We start from the raw sequence: 18,906 nt of genomic DNA on the forward strand, positions 1-18,906 counted from the left end.
ACGGACGCCGCGCACGCTCCTGCCACGCCGCCCCACCTGCCGCGCCACGTCGATGGCGACACGCACTCCACCCTTGAGGGTGGCTCCGCCCCCTCGGACTCTCCGCCCACACCGCCCACCGCCGAGGTGCCTGCCAGTCCCTCCCCACCAGACGGACACGCCGCCAACGAGCACGCCACTGACCTTTGCCCTTCCGAAGGTGCAACTGATGTGTTGTGAGAGCAGGGGGGTAAACGCTGTACAAAAGAAACAACAGAGACACAAACAACAGAGCAACAGTGTTGGTGCTCTGACACACTGATGCAAAGCCGGAGTTCTACACTCTCAAGTCTGAAAGTCACAAAAGTTTTTTCGTATGCCCCGGTCCCTCTTCTGTCAGTGTGTGTGAGGGTGCGAGTTGATCAGGTGCAGTATACTGCCCTGTGCTGGCGATATAGTGCACCTTAAAACGCTGAAGTTGCGCAGCTTCTTGAATCCTGAAACTACAATAATGCTAAAAAAAATTCTTAGAATTCAAGTTACAGGGACATTTTTTCAATGCGTGATTAGACAGTGTTGTGATACTTCTGGTAGTTTATTGGCCCTTACTGACCTCCTGAGTTCCTCCAAACCTGCCAGAAGTGACTGTAGTTTTTTTCTTTTTTTTCCTTTGGCAGCATTGTCCCTTTAAAGTCACAATCACTTGGTATTTTTTTTATTTAAAATGTTTTTTTTAATAGTTTAAATTCTGTCTGATGAACTTGTAGTGAGACTGATCAGCACAATGTTGCTTTTTGTTGTCTTTTCAGTTTAAAGGATTAAAACGTCAAAATACCGATATTGATGAAAATGAACTAATTTGAAGATTTAATGAGTTAGGTCAACAGAAAACATAATCTGGAATTCAGTTTAGAAGGAACAATTTCCCGTTTCATCGTAAAAACAAACTAGCAAAAACAACAAATCTTCTGAAGTTTGTCTGACTTTTGTCCACTCTGTCTGTTTCCGTCACCACCTCCTGAGTTTGAAGCACTTTGTTCTCTAACCTTCACTTTAAAAAAAAAAAAAAAAAAAATATCTACATCTATAAAAGGGATTCAAACTATGTAAGAATTCTGTTGCCTCTGTCAGTTCAGATCTGCGCACCAACTTCCATTAAGTTGTGTAAGATTATCTTTTACTTGAATTGTTGATTTTGTTTTGAATGTTCTTCACATTCATACCTCCTGGTTTGTTTATTTCCTTCACCTTCGTCTATTTGCACCGTTTCCTGTCTGCTCGTGTTTATTCGCTGCTCAAGTTTCCTCCTAAATGCCGAGCTTGTGGGGAATTTTCTAAATCTTTGTTTTTATTTCCCACAGAACAACAGACAAGAATGTTGATGTGATTCAAACAGGGAATATGCTTTAATTGCGATCAGATATATTTTTAGTTTCATCAGTTTCGTTTTTATGTCACAGTTGTAATAACAGAGCAACTAGATGATTTCTTGAGGCAGCTGATGAGGCAGTGGAATAAAGGATATTTTATAGAAGATCAATGATTGTTGCCAAATTTAGGCTAAAATGGCACAGAAATGAAAACTTAATGAATTCTGAACCCGTTTCTGCCTGTAAGAAAGCATTCAACTCATCTTAATAATAGAAACAAGTATGTAAAACAATTATCATCTTAAAAGTCAAAGCAAATACTCCAAAATAAACACGTTTTGGGTGTTTATTTTATTTTATTGCGTGTCTGATTAGCACCATGCAGTACCACAGTCTCTCCGCCAGAGTTCGCTGCCTCCACTGTCTCACGTCTCGTTCGCAGCTGAAGTGATGTCAAAGCCGCTCGAAGACCTTTGTCAGTTTTGTACCACTTTTTAATTGTTGTGTCCACAGATGATGTGAATGTGCCTTATTTAATTTACACACAGATAACCATCAATAAACTCGTTGTTGAGACCTATTGAGTTCCTTTAATAGCCTGTAGCTTCCCATACCACTGAGTAAAATAAATTAATAAATAACTTTCAAGTCCTCTTCACTTAAAAAAAAAAAAAAAGTCTAGATATTTTAGCCGTTAAGTTTGATGACAAACTTTATTTATTCATCCATTTATTTTAAATGAAATTGCCAGATGAAGGCTGAAGAGTCCACGTCCTACTGGCGGATTGATGTCACCTCCGACTGACGACGAGTATTTTACTTGGCCTGCATGTCCTCAAGCTGCAGGTGCATGAATGCCAAGCAGCAGCAGCAGAAGCCTGATGAACGACAAGGAGGCACAAGCGAGGCCAGCAGGGTGTGGTTCACCCAGGACTGCTGGATTAGCTCCTGTCTTCCAGACCCATTTAGCGGTCAAAGCTAGCGTTTCTGCCTTTTTCTTGTCTCCCAGCAGGGGGCGTTAGGCTAAGCTATGCGACGGAGACGTTCTATATTTTTTGACTTCACTGTCCATTTTGGGCAGCAGCTCCCCCTGTTGGCAGGTAGGTGAACGGGTGACGGTTGTGCCACATCTGTGGTGGCAGCCCACTTTTCCCACTGGTCCCAGTTAATCATTTCCCATCAGCCCTCGCTGCCACACATGCGGCAGCACACTGCATCTCTCAGACATGCTGTCCAGCGTCTCCTTTCTCCTGCTCGTGGTTACACTGGGGGCCACCGTCCAGGGGGGCCCCCAAGCTCTGCCCAAAGCTGACCTGACGGACCAGCAGCTGTTCTGGGGCGCTGACCAGTACGAGTTCTCCACCGTGCTGAGGGCCGAGGGCCTGCAGTGTTTCTGGCACTTTGCTCACCGCGGAGAGACTTTCTACCTCAACTTCATGGTGAGACCAGAACACCTGGAGGCCTGGAGGACCGGCAGCCTGCCAGATAAGCACAGAAGAAGAGGTCTTTCTGTATTAAATGTGGAAAATATTGATATTACAGCTCTCTCTCTGTCTCTGTGTGTGTGTGTGTGCGTGTGTTTGTCTGTAGGTCCAGTGGGTGACTGGCGTCGGCCATGACAGACACCTAACCGTCACTGTGAATGCTCCTGGCGGTCTGCTTGTGACCACAGTGGACGAGCCCAAAGGTCAAATCAAGTTCGAGGCCCAGGAGACAGGTAGCCGTTCACCTGCATCTCTTCACCTCCATCCACCATCCGTCTTTCCGTCCGTCTGTTCATCATCCATCCATCCATCTGTTTGTCCATCCATCTGACCATCTCCCCATCCATAAATCCGCCCATCCATCAATCCACCCACCCATCCATCCATCCACCCTTCCATCCACCCATCTGTCCATCAGCCCCTGAGACCCTGGCTGACTTCCTCCAGAGGCCGAGACCCTCTAAGTCCAGACCGTCCTCCTCATCCTCCTCTTCATCCCTCTGCAGAGCCTCTCCGCTACTTTAGTCCAGCCCAGAGTGACATCACTTCCTCTGTGTCCGCTCAAACTTCCTGTGTGTGTCCCGCCTCACCCCACAGGTTTCTACCAGATGTGCCTCAGCAACTTCCACAATCGATTCGGCAACATGCAGGTCTTCCTCAGTTTCGGCGTCTACTACGACGGCGTGCAGGACGCAGACAGGAAGCAGGAGCAGCAGGAGGAGGAGAAGAAGAAGAAGGAGGAAGCCGGCCAGGAGCTTAACAACACGCTGGGCTTCATAGAGGTATGCAACACACACACACACACACACACACACACACACACATGCGCAGCATTGATGTTGGTGTTGTGTGACTTTGACACACATTTTCAGCAGTAAGAGAAAAACACTTATAATACCTTATGTAAAATGATTATTAGATGTTTGTTTTGGATGTCGCAGATCCCTAGTGGCAGCCACCGGTACTGTAGCGACTGCAGTTCAACTGGTTTATTGTGAAACGTGTTGAATTCTCAAAACTGCCCCAATGATGATTTCTTTAAAATCGTTTTCACAGGAATCGACTCACCGGGTGGAGCAGCGTCTCTTCCACATGTTCCGCTACTACAGCGTCGGCCGCATGAGCAGGAGTGCCGATTACTTCATGCTCATGGCCAACTCGCAGTATGTCACCTGGTGGTCGATGGCGCTCAGCCTACTCATTGTCACCTGCGGTTACCTGCAGCTGCTCTTCCTCAAGAGGCTCTTCATCAGTGGGCCGAGCGGGGAGGAAGAGAAGCCTCGATGCTGAGCTCAGGGGCCTCAAGTTTTCTCCTGATAATTATAGATAAAAAATGTACTACTTATTATTTTTCCTTTAAGAATAAAGAACTGAAATTGTTGTTCTTGTTGTTTTTTGTGATGCTTAAAGATCAGTAAGTGTGAATAAATATAATTTGTCTGCAGAAAATATTTGTAACCATCGAATAGACTAACTGGATGGATGCTTTTAGAGTGGACCGATCAGATTTTGGTAACGACCAAAAGCTTCCTATTTGTGCATAGGATGACATGTGACATCCTGTGGCGACTGCAATTCTCCACTGTGTGCAGCTACACCAGTCGGGGGTGACAGTCAATCAACCTGGATGGTGTCGTCACACAGTCATTGCATATCCACGATATATAATATTGTTGTATATGTTGATATATCAATATTATTGCGATTTACCAATATTATTGCGATATCTTGAGATCATTGTGATATTTTGATGTTATCGTGATATGTCAATACTTTGATGATTAATAGGTCTGGGTTTTATTCACCATTTCTCCCGACTGATCTCATGAGCTCTATGTTGTCCTAAGTGAGAGTAAATTTCGAGAATTGCACGTGCACATGCCTTTTTTTCATTTATCAAGCGTTTGGGTCATAGATTATTCACACTAAATGTCTTAAAATGCTGAAACAATACAGTTATCATCATCTTTCTTACCTGCCCATGTTTACATCTTGTGACTGGTGTACAAGCAACTGGTCATTTCATTTTTAGGAGCCAATGTATGGGGAACAATGAAACCTGCCACACCTCAACGCTTCTTTTCCCGGCTGAAGGTGGGGCAGAAATTTAGGGGAACTCCGCCCGCTCTGTCGCAAAACAAAGTTGTCACGCGACGTGCTGTTTTTTTTCAGTTGACAGAACAAAGAAAAAAACTTTACAGTGACAGTGTCTCTTGCAATTTTACAAAGAAGTGTCAGATACACTGAGCCACAGGCATGTGGAGTTGTTGCCTCATTGGAGAAAACCAGAGGGTGAAGATTGTCTGATAAATCAAAGAGCTGCTGGAATAACAGAGACAAGAATATTAAAAAAAAAGGTAAAGATTTTTGATCTGTTCATAATTTTCTTGCCTTTATCTGATCAAAAAAAGGGTGAAATTGTCAGTTGCCTTTTTTGTTTTTCTTTGCAAATTACTTGCAAAGAAGAAAGACAATGATCAAATTGGTGTGGGAATTAAATGTCCAAAATGACCTCTTTAGCAGAGTCATGTGACTTCAGCGTGCTTGAAAAAAAACAAAAAAAAATGTGTTGACTAATACATCTGTGTCTAATACAATGTTGTTAGGATAAAAAGCTGACCAGAGAAGAATTAACACTCATGTTCTCTTCACGTTCAGTTTAGTTTAAATGGTTCAGCTACACCTTTATTTCCCCCACACTAGTTAAAAAGGCTCGTCAATCACACTGAACAAAGTTCCAGAGGTCGCACCAGAGTTTCAAACCTTATTTTTCCAAACACACTTTCTACCAGAGTGAACCTGAAGGTGATCCAGTCCTGTTCAAACTGGTTCGCTCCTGACTGGCGGACATGGAGCCCTGGGATGCTCTTTCTTTGGTGGAAATGGCCGTGTCCCTCTGCAGGACTCTCTACTGCATGTTTAAAGACATGAAGACCAACCGGCAAATCTGTCGAGACCTGGCCAAGAAGGTCCGGGCTCTGCAGGGCCTGGTGGGCACCATTAATCGGTCCGGCCACGTCCCCTCGGGGGTCTGCAGGGCCCTGAAGGCGCTGTGTGAAAACCTGGACTCTGCCCATGGCCTCATGGCCCAGTTCTCCCAGATTTCACCTCTTTCTGGTCTCCTGAAATCAAACAACATCAAGGAGAAGTTCTCGTGTGTGGACAAGAAGCTGAACGACAGTCACCAGATCCTGAACACGGCCCTGCAGATCCAGCACGGCAGAGTGCTGGACCGGGTCTATGAGACCGTGAAGGGCCGGAGCTCCTCCAGCAGGCCGCCTCTCCCAGACCTTCAGACCTGGAGTGCCACATCTGCAGCTGGGCCTGCCACCTGCTACAGCTCCCCAATGAGTTCAGTAGTGGCTGCCGTGCCCTTCGTGGTGCCGACATCCGCCGCCATGGTTCCCCTGGTCTTCCCTGGAGCCCCGACGACCAGCAGCTTCTCCGCCACCTCTACCACTTTCATTTCCAGAGGGGTTTCCCCACAGGCTCTTAAAACCGCTCTGGCATCGAGGCCACAGATTAACATCAGTCAGATCTATTCTGCCCAACAACCTGCTGTGATTGGCAGCTGCTCTCTGCTGCCCTCTAAGTCTGGATCAAATAAAATATTACATTATTATTAACGTGTGGGTTTTAGTCCCATCTCTCTACGAGATTCCTATTTTCCACTAGGGTTTTTTAAGTATTGGAAGTGTTTTTTTTGCATGTAGGCTGTCATATTCTGTGTGTCTGGTTTTATTTTAAAGTCTTTTTATTCTGTTGTCAGCGTCTTTGGTTTTACTCCCTCTGTTCATTTCTTGATGTATTGTCACCTGTGTCTCATTTTCAGCCCTGTTCTTGATTGTTCTCACTTGCCCTGCCTCAGTGTAAAAACAGTCCTTGTCTCCCTTTGTCTGTGTTGGATCATTGTCCTGTTGCTATGATTCAGCGCGATGGGCTCTGATAGGCTGAATCTCCCGCAACCCTCGAACAGGACCAGCAGGTTTCACATCTTTGACTTGCTGGATGCCAAAGAATCCTCAGAAAAATCCCCCAGAAGGAACCCAGACGTGGTTTCCTTTCTCTGACAGACGGCCTCAGACGCAGACGACTCGCCAACTGGCAGGTAAGGAGCTCGATCGCCGGGCCTTTGAACTTGCAGTGTAAGCGTTGACCCTTGGATTTTCCAATGTATTTTTGACAGAGGTAGAAGATCAAAAGTGTCCCACAGTCTCATAGTTTTCCAGCGTTGTTGTGGCTGGAAAAAAAAACAAAAAACATCCTGTATGAAAATATCAGGCCAGATTTTTGCGTTTGTGTGTTGAATTGAAATTGTTTTTTATTGTTAAACTTGGCTAAAGAGACACAACATATGAAAAAAAAACAAGCAGACAGTTGAAGTTGGTGGATCCTGGAACAGCAGACAAACCGGTTTTACTCTTCACTTTCACTTTCAGACACCGTGTCTGAAGGAAAAACTTGATTTAATGAGGTCACGAAGAACTAGAGAGAAAGAAACTAGACAGGTATCACAGAATGATTTAGTAATCTGTCCGGAATAGTGGCCAATTAGAAGCAACTAGTGGGAAGGAGTGGTGGCCAATCAAGAGAAAAAATATCCTGTCTAAGTCAATGACTGTGTTTAAAGCTGGGCGGAGTCACGGTGACGTCTCACATCGGTTCTGAAGTTTGGAGTTTGGTTTTCACACTCAGCTTTCAGTCCTTTTTGAAACAAGATGTTTCCATATTTGGATGTGTGGGCGGTACCGCAGGTGAGCAGTGAGTGCAGCGAGCTCACCCACTGACTACAGTTGGCTATTAAAGTTTAGCCACACCCACAACTTTATAGTTTTTTTCTTCAAATTATTCTAAATCCATCAAAATGAGCATTGCAGTTGGCTAATTTATTTATTTATTTTTACCAGTAATTCAGACCAACAGAAATACTGTAAAAAATTTGTGATGGTGTGAATTCATGGCTCCTTCCGCTTTTTCAGTCAGTAATTTTTAGTAATTTCACTCTGGCGCCCCCTGCTGGCCAAACAATAAAATGCAGGTTTTTGCCACTTCTGTGTTGGCCTCCTTTTTGAAGCGAGGAGCTCTGTCCTTCTTTAAACGCAGTCAATTGTTTCAATGTGACACATTTACAGTCTAGTGGCTGTATAGCACAGGAACCCCTCCAAACCAAAAAAAACAAACATAAAAATGTCAAATCAGACTCCTTATTTTGTTCTGGCAGGCAATGAAAAAAATGTAAAATATTATGAATGTTCCTCATAAGCCTTTTTCCTGATTTTATATTTCTGATTTCATGCTTCTCATGTCTTTTTCTGCCTGCTGCCAGAATGCTTTTGCCGTTGTGCTGAATCGGTGAGGTTCCCGGCCGGACTGCTGACTCCGCCTAAGTCTCCACAGCCAGCGAGTCATGGAGTTTAGAGATGGTTTGGCTGTGCTGGACCTCACTGTGAATATGTGTGAGAGGCTTCACTGCATGACAGTGAACATGAAGGGCAACAAGGGGCGCAGTGAACAGCTCAGCCAGAGAGTCAAAGCTCTGCAGAACCTCGTCCTAACCATCAAACAGAGTGGCCCCTCCCACATCTCCGAGCCCATCCTCAACGCTCTGCAGGTGCTCAGGACCTCGCTGGCCTGTGCCGAGGTCATGCTCATCAAATACTCCCAAACCAAAGGCCTCAAGAGCCTGGTGAAGAGCAACAGCTTTGAGAACAAGTTCCAGGCCATGAACCAGAGGCTGAACGAGAACTACTTCACGCTGTCTGGGGCCCTTCAGGCAGAGCACCGGGTGGTCCGGCACAAGGTCTATCAGACGGTGTCAGGAGGTAGAATGGAGGCCTGGAGCAGTCCGGCTCCTCCACCAGTTCCTCTGCTGGTCCCACAGCCTCCAACTATCACCGTCCCAGTGCCGCCCCCAGTCCTCCTGTCCTCAGTGCAGCTTCCCCCTGCACCTGGACACATCATGGCCCCGTCTCCCTTCTTCTTCCCACCTCCTCCTATTCCCACCATCACTTTCACCGCACCGAGCCCCTCCATCATGGTCTCTCCAGTCTCTCCCGTCCCTCCCATCTCGACCCAGGTGGTCATCTCCTCCACCCTCAGCCCACCTCTGGCCCCAGTCCTGGGGACTTACATCGTCCGACCCCCCAATTTTCCTTGATGCTGTGTGCAAGAGGACACTAAATAAATAAATGAATAGCTAAATAATGTTGTGTCGAACATTTGCATGGTTACTCGGTGCTTGTTTCAATTCCCAAGTGGGTGGTGATGACAGGTATCATCAGTTTCATCATATTTTGTGCACCACTCATTATCACAGATCAGCAGAACTCAAATCCACCAGCTAACCCAACAACCAGTGCTAACCTACTAACTACCCTACTAACTAGCCTTAGCTGACAAACAAACCCACTAGCCCTACCTCACAGACTGTGAGGTAGGGCTAGTGTCTCTTGGGGCTCCAAGCAAGAAGTTAACTTGGGGCCCCACCTTGCCAGTGCACGCCAACAAATAAAATAAAATAGATTTTTACACAAATAAACGCACAATTTCTGGGAAATTTGAGATAAACACTAAACAAATACATTAGTGGTTCTCAAAGTGAGGTCCAAGGACCACCAGAGGTTACAGAAAGCCCAAAAGCCTATGCCTGTTGTTGTAAATAATCTGACACCAACAAATATATATAAAATCTGAACTTTTCTTTAATACAAAAGTGCAATGCAAATTATCTGAACTTTAAATATAAAAAAAAACCCCCTGAGTAAATAGAATAGTTAAGGCCAAATCAAAAGAAAAAAAGCCACAATATATAATATAAAACAATAAAATAGTGGGAATAAATATTTTCAGATAAAATAAAAAATGAATAGCTTCTCAGACAAGCAATTTATTAGTATTATTATCAGTAGGCTATTATTATTATTCTTTGACTGCCAGCCTTCATAGGATTCATCATGGTTTAATTGTTACCTTTAGTTAGCTGTGTTAGCCCCTACAGCAGACCTGGGCAAAGTAAGGCCCACGGGCCACATCTGGCCCGCTGTGTGTCCCTATCAGTCAGGCAGTCATAAATTACGCGATCTCCCGGTCGATCGCGTAGGTAGTTTGCCTCGATCGCATAGAGAGACCGTCACGACGCGAATACGCGATACTTCCGCGGGTCCGCGGGACTTCGGCGCTATTTCCCACCATAACTCCTCTTCACGTTGTCTGCACAAGCAAGTTTTGTCAAGTTTGCAAACTGTGAAACCAAAAGTGTGACGTAACCAGTATTGCTTGTCGCGCGGTACGTGGTCAGGTGCAGGCTGAAGGCAGATGGGGCGTGGTCCTACAAGTGGGGTCTGCTGCTGCGGTGTCATGTCACTGCAAATTGCGCATTGTTGCCGTTGCTGTGGTGTACATTTTGGCAGCCCTAGCCCCCGCCCGCCTTCCCCCCAGTGGCCGGGGCCCCAAGCAACTGCCTGGCTTGCCTGTCTGCAAGCGCCGCCCCTGCTCACGGTCACTGTTGACGGTCCTGTCAATGTAACTCGATATGTGCTGTGCAGGTGTTTTTCTGTTTGATTAAGATGACAAGATTTAATTAGAAATTAACAAAACACACTGACTCGTTGTTCGATTTAACAAAATCTGATTGCAATCTCTTTTTTATTTTACAAAAAAAAACCCAGCACAAACAAAATATTTTCCAGAGTAATTCTCACCCATGTTTCATCAGTCAGGTGTTGATTTTATGACTACACTCTCATGCCGGAAGTCATCAGACAAAAAGCTTTTCTTATACCGTGACTGATGAAAGGTTTTCAGATGATTCATGTCAGATAATTTATTTCAGATAGTTCATTTCTAAGATCATTCCATGACATTGCGATGACAATGAGCCTCAATCACATTATCTGATATTAATCAAAGGTTCCTGTTCAGACTCTGTAAGAACTGAGAAACGGGAACCCTCCGTCACAGGAGAGTGCAGTAGAAGGCTCTGCTTGAGAACACAGCTTTGGCCTCCAGTCTATCCAGAACCTCCTCCTGCTCGACCACTTTCTCCTGATGCTCCTTCAGCCTCCTCTCCTGCTTGGCCAGCCGCGTGTCCTGCTCCTGCAGCTTCTTCTCCTGCTCAGCCTGCTTCTTCTTCTGCTCCTCCGCCTCCTGCTCCTGGCCGGCCATCTCTTTGAGAAGCTCCCTCAGTGTCTCCTGCTGCTGCTCCAGAGTGCTCTGCTGGTCGTCCAACATCTTCTCCTGGTGGACGTGCAGAGCCGCTGAGAAAGTCACGAAGGCGTCGGTGAGACTCTTGTTCAGATCCTCAAACTCAACTTTGTAGTTGTTTGCCTTCACCATATGAAAGAATGGATTTGCTTCGTTGAATTGTTTAATGAATTCTCCGGTTGACTCCAGAATGGCCCTCAACTTATCTAGACCTGCCCTCAAATCTTCGGACATCCTCTCTGAATCTTTCTGCTGGATTTGGCTCGTCACTTGTTGCAGCGCTTCAAATCTGCTCAGGATGTGCGGGCATTGCTTGTCGTTGTCTTGCATTTTTTTTATGGAGTTGTAGAAGGCCTTGAAGGGTGTAATGATCTCCATGATGTTCTGGATGGACAAAGGGAGAAGTCAGACAAGAGTCAGAGAGTCCCAGTACCGTGTGGGAGACATGAATAAGAAAACAACCAATTCCCAGGTTCTCACCTGCTGAGACGGAGCTGTCGGAGGTGGACGTCGTCTGTCGGAGATCTGCTGCTGCAGGCAAGTGAGTGAGAGATAGAAACCAAGAGACAGTATTATCTTGGGTTAGAGGTTGGCCGATAAGACTTGCTGTGTGGCTCATGCCTTAGGGTGGTGGACGTTCAGACTTCAGACTCTGTAGGGTCTCGGGTTCCTCAGATGCCTCCTGCTCAGGGTTTCTCCTCAGCATGTGGCCGAACAAAATCCCCTCTGGGCCACTTGGGTCAAAACTCAGACAGACAGACAGACAGACAGACAGACAGACAGACGTTATGTAAGATGTTGTAGGTCTATTGACCATAATTATTAACCACGGTGTAACTTTCTGAGTCTGACTGACTGACTGACTGTCTGTGTGTTTTCTCTGCAGGAGGTGACCTGCATGGAGAGTCTCCTATGTCGAGAAGGTCCGTGGCCCTTCAAATGGCCGCAGCAAGAAGACGAAAGAAGATTTTTGCAAAAAAGTAAATCGGAAATTATGCACATTTTCACAATATCATACATTTATGGAAAAATAGGTAAATAAAAAAGTAAATGGGCAAATAATAAACAAAAACAATCCAAAAAACTCAAAAGAAACATTCAATCCTTTCAAGTTTCAGAAAAAAATGAATTAAAGAAGAAGAAGAGGAAGAAGAAGTGACACTGGTTGGTCAGCATTACTTCCTCTTTTGTTTGGCTGACTCTTGTTGGGCAGAGGGTGGATATCTGAGTCAGCCAAACAAAAGAGGAAGTAATGCTGACCAACCAGTGTCAGTTCTTCTTCTTCTTCTTCTTCTTCTTCTTCTTCTTTAATTCATTTTTTCTTCTTAATTGCTTCTTTATTTCTGCATGCTGGTGACACCATGTGTGCGACGACAGAAAACAGCAAGGAATCCCTGACAGTTTTGTTTCAGTTCAAGGTCACAAGGTCACTTCCCTTTCAGTGTAAGGGGGACGCTGTGGGTTCGTCTGGCGAGAATTTAAATTGTGGCGACGGAGATGATGCTGCTTGGATTGGCGACATCTCATTTGGAAACGTGTCAACAAAAGACTTGTTTTTTGGCGTCCCATTGGCGCCCTTGCACCCGCTACTGGAGCGAAAAAGGCACTGCGTTTAAATTTTATTTATCTGTTTCTGGGAAATAATCCTGGGCCGCCTTTCCCGTGTGGAAACCGAGTTACATGTTGAACCATTGTGATGGTGGCAGCTTTACCTGATTGGATAAACCTCCTTATCCAAAGTGAACCAAAGTGACCCCACCCACCAGAAGAGCCACTTGCAGACTGCCGTAGGCTGAGTCATCCAAAAATCCAGAGCTCAGAGAGGGAGATTTTTTTTTTTCTAATGAGCGAGCAGCAGCAGCAGCAGCTTCCTGTTTTCTGTCACAATCAAAATCTGGTTGTGCTGTTGCTCCGCCCCTTTCTCTTCCAAGACACTGATTGACCTGGTTGCACTCTAACTGGCGGGAAGACCCCTGTTCGGATTGGAGCTCCTCTTGACGGACCTGGAGCATGGACCTGGAGGCTGTTCACAGACTCTTGTTGCGCTGCTGCTTCTGCTTCTGCTTCGACCATCTGATGTGATCCGGTGTGTCGGAGATGAAAGGGGCGGGTCTACACTTCCTCTCCACACCGAGTCACAGAGGAAGTGCAGAGCTGCAGGGGGCGGAGCTGAAGGCTGTTTCACTCACCCTCGACATTCAATCTCTGTCTCTCACACACAACCTGGGCTGAATTGGGACGCTGACAACTCACCCTCTCACAGGTAAATAACCTTTTTTTCATTTACTTTTAATGAATGCTTTTGTCATGCCGACGGAACCCACAGCAGAACACTCAGATCAGGGGAGGAACTGCGACTCTCGTTTCTCTTCGGACGTTCTGGACAAAAAAACAAAACAAAAAGTCCCGAGTGCAAGGTTGTGTGTCTGTGTTGGCTGGGAGGAAACCACACTTTTCCTCCGTCAGTTTGCCCAGTGGCGGTGGTGGGACTTGAAAGGAAGACAGGCGTCTTTGGTGTAGAATTGTTCCTCAGCTGCATTCCCAGCTATTCCACTTGAATGTAAGAAAGCTGGCTGAGCATGTTGTGACTCGTTGCCAAAGGCAGAGACGCCAGAAGCACTTGGGAGGTGTGGAGGAATTCCAAACAATCAATACACATTTCCATCAGCATGAGCAGCAGCAGCATGATTCGCATTAAGATTCCTCCTCCATCCAGCTCTTTGTCCGACAGCAGCCCAAAACAGCAGTGTCAGCATCACTGAATGGACAAACCTAAAGTCACAGCCACGTCTGTCCACTGCGATGTGATGTTCTCTAGGGGTCAGGCTCGAGGTGGAGATGGAGAGCTCCCACAGGAAATCAGTCCCTTCACTGGGTGTGGTCCCACGGGTCCAGTCAGGGACACGTTCCATCATGAAAGCCAGTAGTGGATGTTGCAGTGTAAACACTGTAAACAGAGTCATGGTGGATGTTGCTGTGTATCCAGTGTCAGTGTGGATGTCACAGTGCAAACACTGTTACCAGAGTCAGTGAGGATGCTGCAGTGTAAACAGTGTAGCCAGTGTCAGTGTGGATGCTGCACAGGGAACCAAAGCCACTGGAGGCTTTTCTGTACCACTGACTAGCTCTGGACATCCAGTTGGAATCCTGCCACTGTGACCAGCTGAGCTGGTAGTCGAAGGCTCATCCAATCCCCTTCCAGTGTTATCCCTCCCTTTTCAGACATTTCCAACTAACCTGCACTAAATGTGTGAGGCAATAGGATCATAATCAGATTTTCTACTGGTAGATTGCTTTTTGTGGCAGAAACATTGTGTCCTGCTGGAAGACACTTGTTTTGACACACTGCAGGGTCGGCAGATGAGATAACGTCCAACTTCCCCTCTTCTCCTTTCCTCCCTAGGAGACCATGGACTTCATAGACCCCATCCTGTCCGTCGCCTCACAGATCTACAGCCTGGTGGAGACTGTCAAGGCCAACAGGAAGCGCTGTCGGCGTGTGTGTGATCGGGTGAGGGCTCTGGAGAAGCTGGTGAGGTCCATCCAGAAGCGAGAGCCCGGGCAAACTTCAGCTGAGGTGACAACGGCTCTGCGGGAGCTCTCGCTCACCCTGGAGTCAGCGCGGGAACTTGTCAGGAAGTACACGCTGGCCAACTGGATGGAGCGCGTCCTGAAGTCGGGCAGCCACGTGGACGAGTTCAGCAGCCTGAATGAACGGCTCAACGACGCCTTCCAGGTCCTGTCTGGAGCCCTGCAGGTAGAGCAGAGCAAAGTGCTCAACAAGGTGTTTGCGCTGACCACCAGGAACCTCGAAGACGAACAGGACGGGATTGAGGACGACAACCAGCTGAAGGAATGTGAGTGCAACTCTGAAACCAGAGATAATTTAAAAAAAGGAAAACTTTTAATCAGCACCGGTCCTGTTCCTCAGTACTGCTGGAGCATCTGAAGGTCCAGCAGGAGAATATGGAGGCCATGCAGCAGGAATTTGTACATCTCAAAGCGGGCGTGGAAACGGTGGTGGAGATCTGTGAGTCCAGTCCAAATGCACGGACACACCGAGATTGACAGAACAAAAACCACGTTGTTGTTTGAGTAATTGTGTTATCCAGCATGAGGCAAATGAATCACATTTCCACACATGGTTTCCTTATTTATCACTGGTTAAAAGGAGATGCAGATAGATGCAATGAGCATGTGTGTGTGTGTTTGTGTGTTTCCAGTGAATAAACCTAGCATCACCAATGTGGACATCCGCATGATCAAACCTGAAGAGCTCAAGTATGAACATCCCAAAAAGCCGTTCATGAAGACCCCAACGTCGGAGGTATACCGAGGGGAGTACTGCGGCTTCGACGTGGCCATCAAAAGATTCATGGACCCGGTCAACACCAGCGCCAGGTCCGCAGCCACTCACAACCTGACCCACACAGGCTAATCTAGCAGCACCGGCCGTTCTGTCTCTCTTTGTGATGGAAAGCAGTGACAACAGGTGCAAATCCCTCATTTGAAGAGCTGCAAGACTCCTCCTCTTCTGAACCTGTTATCCTTTGACTGCCTCAGGAGATCAGTCGCCATAGGCAGAAATTAATAGGGGGCACATTGCAAGCACATGTGCAATCAATTTCTGTGTTTGTGGGTTGAGGCTAACGTACACATGAAGCCTCGGATATGAGAACATTTTTTGATAAACAACCAGGTTTTTTGCTTGTTTGCAAAATGAATTCTGACATTTAAAAGAATTGCAATCTTTTTGACACCGAGCACAGTATCATCGGAAAAGACATGTGATGTGACACATACCCACTGCCACGGTGTCTCTCGCTCGGCAGAAGAGTGCAGGCCATATTCAAGGAGGAGGTGGACACCATGAAGCGCTTTGAGTCGCCCAACATCCTGCGAATGTTCGGCATCTGTGTCCAGGACGAGGATGGTGAGTCACAGCATGTTGGGGTAGCGGGGAGTTGTGGTGGGTCTGACCGCATCACTGCCCGCAGGACCCAACCCTCACTTCCTCATCGTCATGGAGTACTGTGAGAAGGGAAGCCTCCGCGAGGTCCTGAAATCTTCAGACTGCAAACTGCCGTGGACCAGGAAAGCCAAAATGTGTCTGGGGGCTGCACTAGGACTCTACCGGTCAGCTGTTCATCACTCAAACACAGAGATGATGTCATAAACTTCTATCGCACCGTCCATGCTGACACACACGCACACACACTGTTTGCACTGCAATATCCACGCTGACACTCAGAATAAAGATTTTAAAGACTGAGGTTCCAGATTTCAGAGGGGCCTCTGTGATATGACTGCACTGCCATGTCAGTGGAAATCTTTCGCTGTTGTCTTGTAGCCTGCACCAGACGGGGCAAGAACCGAAGGTTCACGGATGCATCAACAGCAGCAAGTTCCTCGTGTCTAAAGGCTACACAATCAAGGTGCATAGTCCAGTGCATGCTGAACATGCTGAAATGCTGCTGACAAAGTTGTCTGATCCAAGTCTCTGTGTTATTTTCAGTTGGGGGGTTTTGAGCTTCCAAAAACCGAGCTGTCGTTGAAGTCGAACAGGTCGAAGGAGGAGGTCCGCTCGGTGTGCTACACCTCGCCTCAGAAACTGGCTAATATCCACTCGAAATACACCAATGAGAGTGACATCTACAGGTAACACCCGTGACTAAGGCGGGGGAGTGCGGGGGAGTGCGGGGTTGTGGTGGTGGGGGGGCTGGCTTTGCCACACATTTTCTGTTGTACGCTCGATGTTGCTGTATGTCGCAGTATGAAATATGTTTTGGAAAGCGAGGAGAACAGGAAAATGATAATCACCCTGTATGCCTCTGTAACAACTGTCCTTCAGTTTTGGAATCGTCATGTGGGAGATTGCAGCCCGGGAAAAACCTTTCAAGGGTATGTTCGTTCCAACTACAGCCGTAAATGTTGCCACAGCAGAATTTTGGGCTTTTATCACTCATAACAATGCAAATGACCATTACCTTGATCATAATCTGTGGATTAATGGCTAGACCTTTAACACTCAAACTTTCCTTGTGCCAACACTAAGCAGGCCAGGCTGCTAGCATGTCTAGCACCACAGCAAGACAGCTTATCTCCAAAAAATATGCTTCTTCTTCGCTGCATTTTTCTATTTCTACCAGACTTGAAAGATATGGAGATCCTTGAAAAAGTGAACAACAAGGAGCAGTGCACAGTTAAAGAGCCGCTACCCGACGACTGTCCGAAAGAACTGGAGCAGCTGATCAACGACTGTCGAGCCTATAGTGACTTTGAGAGACCTTCTGCTGGAGGTAAATTATCATCACATCCGAGACACATTCACAAATAATAATCATTTCATTAAAGGTGATGGTCTTCCAAATGGGAAATCAAAGTTATTGTTTCTTTTGATGAGGTTCTGACTTTCTCTCTCTTTTCCAGTGCTGGTGGATAAACTGCGGAGCCTGGTGGCCCAGCTGGAGCAGCAATAAACTTCCTCATCTCAGCCTGTCAGCAGGACTCACGGCTTCTCTTCATCTCAGACAACTGAATGACCACTTAAAATTCAGGGAGAGCCCAAAAAAATGTGAAAATTCCACCAACACACAGTGATCCCTGTAAATGGTAAATGGACTGCACTTATATGGAGCTTTCCAGCACCTTCACGGTACCCCAAAGTGCTTTACAATGGCCTCCAATTCACCCATTTACTCACACAGTTGATTCCCTGTGAATAAACGTGATGCAAATCAACTGGAGTGGCTCTTGTTTGAATCTTGCACGTTATTACAAAGAAAACATTCCGCCTATGTGAGTAGATTATCTTTAAAAAAAAAAAAAGAAAGAAAAAAGAGTAGCACATATGACTTTATAAACATCTGCAAAACCTTTCACAATAAAAGTTGCATGCACATAAACTATCCATCTATCCATTTTAATTACCTGCTTCTTCCTGAGCTCAGGGTCGCAGGGGTCTGCTGGAGCCTACGCATAAACAAACAAACTCTGCTAACACATAAAACGCTGTAGCGCGTTCCATTTGTTAGGAACGCCCGTCAAATGTATCAATTGGTCTGAGTCTGCTCCAGTGTCAGTGTCCACAGTGCCCCCTCTCGTATAATACCGCCATACCCGCCACAGAGGTGAAGAGCTGCTGACGTCACTTTCATGCGCCGCTTACTTTGCGATTTCGTTTTCGTAACTTTTGCAAGGCAGAGCACGAAAATGTGCAACGCGAATAAGAAAATGAAAATGCAAACTGGATGATTTTTTTTTTTTTTTACTAACGCCTTTTAATTTTCGAATTTTAGATTTCAAACTGAATTTTGGTAACGAATTTTAGATTTCAAACTGAAATTTGGTAGCTATTTGCTGAGGCATGTTTTGAAAATGAAATCTCAAATGTCTCTTTCATTTTAATTAAGTAAAAGAATGAGCGGTCTTAAATAAGAATATGAAAATGCAGATTGGATAATTTATTAATGATTTTATTCACGGGTCAAATAATGCAGCCATATTCTTAAAATGAAAAAGCATTTCTGCAAATGCATGTTAATTCGGATTATGGAAACTAATCGCTTCCATACGCGTCAGGCAAAAAAGCTCATCGTGTTCTCAAGATTCGATCTTTGTCTTGTGACGTCACTGCAGGTCGCCGCAACGGCGCGCAGAGTGAACTGGCCCCGCCGCGACATTCGACAGATTCTGTGCCTACACCCGGTTCCCCCTCCAAGACGGGGTGAATGAATCCCGGGTGATCACAACGAAGCGCTACTGATTCCGATCCACGCAGTTTTGTCTGCCGCATGTTGCCGCCGTGTGTCTGCCCGCAGGGCGGGAGCAGCTGCCGCCGCTGAGCCCCTTGCCTCCATACAGGTACGTGC

The 18,906-nt window shown here is 46.3% G+C and overlaps 5 protein-coding genes across 5 annotated transcripts in view; 4 read left to right on the plus strand and 1 right to left on the minus strand.

Moving 5' to 3' along the window:
- ankrd27 (ankyrin repeat domain 27 (VPS9 domain)) overlaps positions 1 to 1,925 on the plus strand; it is a 17,042-nt gene extending 15,117 nt beyond the window's left edge. Inside the window, exon 28 of the mRNA XM_076028690.1 lies at positions 1 to 1,925. This exon is cut by the window's left edge and continues 186 nt beyond it. Coding sequence (XP_075884805.1) covers positions 1 to 219 — 219 coding nt within the window. The 3' untranslated portion in view covers positions 220 to 1,925.
- Positions 1,926 to 2,527: 602 nt separating this feature from the next.
- On the plus strand, positions 2,528 to 4,214 carry tmed6 (transmembrane p24 trafficking protein 6). The gene is made up of 4 exons (XM_076028551.1): positions 2,528 to 2,788; positions 2,940 to 3,066; positions 3,431 to 3,615; positions 3,890 to 4,214. The coding sequence occupies exons 1-4, from the start codon at positions 2,576 to 2,578 to the stop codon at positions 4,121 to 4,123; spliced, it is 759 nt and encodes a 252-aa protein (XP_075884666.1). The 5' UTR covers positions 2,528 to 2,575; the 3' UTR covers positions 4,124 to 4,214.
- A 2,570-nt stretch (positions 4,215 to 6,784) lies between these two features.
- On the plus strand, positions 6,785 to 9,037 carry LOC142889994 (uncharacterized). The gene is made up of 2 exons (XM_076028719.1): positions 6,785 to 6,941; positions 8,160 to 9,037. The coding sequence occupies exon 2, from the start codon at positions 8,241 to 8,243 to the stop codon at positions 8,988 to 8,990; it is 750 nt and encodes a 249-aa protein (XP_075884834.1). The 5' UTR covers positions 6,785 to 6,941; positions 8,160 to 8,240; the 3' UTR covers positions 8,991 to 9,037.
- A 289-nt stretch (positions 9,038 to 9,326) lies between these two features.
- Positions 9,327 to 13,155, minus strand: LOC142889995 (uncharacterized). The gene is made up of 3 exons (XM_076028720.1): positions 12,748 to 13,155; positions 11,516 to 11,968; positions 9,327 to 11,419 (listed from the first exon to the last, which is right to left on the minus strand). Exon 3 carries the CDS (start codon positions 11,411 to 11,413, stop codon positions 10,787 to 10,789), a length of 627 nt encoding a protein of 208 aa, XP_075884835.1. The 5' UTR covers positions 11,414 to 11,419; positions 11,516 to 11,968; positions 12,748 to 13,155; the 3' UTR covers positions 9,327 to 10,786.
- On the plus strand, positions 13,146 to 17,744 carry LOC142889986 (mixed lineage kinase domain-like protein). Its single transcript, XM_076028707.1, has 11 exons — positions 13,146 to 13,298; positions 14,439 to 14,892; positions 14,967 to 15,065; positions 15,259 to 15,436; positions 15,868 to 15,968; positions 16,033 to 16,171; positions 16,386 to 16,470; positions 16,551 to 16,693; positions 16,887 to 16,936; positions 17,185 to 17,334; positions 17,465 to 17,744. The coding sequence occupies exons 2-11, from the start codon at positions 14,445 to 14,447 to the stop codon at positions 17,512 to 17,514; spliced, it is 1,443 nt and encodes a 480-aa protein (XP_075884822.1). The 5' UTR covers positions 13,146 to 13,298; positions 14,439 to 14,444; the 3' UTR covers positions 17,515 to 17,744.
- The last annotated feature ends 1,162 nt before the right edge of the window (positions 17,745 to 18,906 follow it).

The sequence above is a fragment of the Nelusetta ayraudi genome, unplaced genomic scaffold (assembly GCF_046127955.1).
Source record: "Nelusetta ayraudi isolate G7.1 ecotype Tasmania unplaced genomic scaffold, CSIRO-AGI_Nayr_v1 ptg000026l, whole genome shotgun sequence".
Lineage (NCBI taxonomy): Eukaryota > Metazoa > Chordata > Actinopteri > Tetraodontiformes > Monacanthidae > Nelusetta > Nelusetta ayraudi.

What these genes read in the sequence shown, in the direction of transcription:
- LOC142889995 (XM_076028720.1), bottom strand. Translation starts at nt 11,413, where the DNA reads ATGGAGATCATTACACCCTTCAAGGCCTTCTACAACTCCATAAAAAAA.
- tmed6 (XM_076028551.1), top strand. Translation starts at nt 2,576, where the DNA reads ATGCTGTCCAGCGTCTCCTTTCTCCTGCTCGTGGTTACACTGGGGGCC. An exon ending in CTTTCTACCTCAACTTCATG is followed by an intron (nt 2,789 to 2,939) that starts GTGAGACCAGAA and finishes GTTTGTCTGTAG; the next exon opens with GTCCAGTGGGTGACTGGCGT. An exon ending in ACACGCTGGGCTTCATAGAG is followed by an intron (nt 3,616 to 3,889) that starts GTATGCAACACA and finishes TCGTTTTCACAG; the next exon opens with GAATCGACTCACCGGGTGGA.
- LOC142889986 (XM_076028707.1), top strand. Translation starts at nt 14,445, where the DNA reads ATGGACTTCATAGACCCCATCCTGTCCGTCGCCTCACAGATCTACAGC. An exon ending in CTAAAGGCTACACAATCAAG is followed by an intron (nt 16,471 to 16,550) that starts GTGCATAGTCCA and finishes TGTTATTTTCAG; the next exon opens with TTGGGGGGTTTTGAGCTTCC. An exon ending in AATGAGAGTGACATCTACAG is followed by an intron (nt 16,694 to 16,886) that starts GTAACACCCGTG and finishes ACTGTCCTTCAG; the next exon opens with TTTTGGAATCGTCATGTGGG.
- LOC142889994 (XM_076028719.1), top strand. Translation starts at nt 8,241, where the DNA reads ATGGAGTTTAGAGATGGTTTGGCTGTGCTGGACCTCACTGTGAATATG.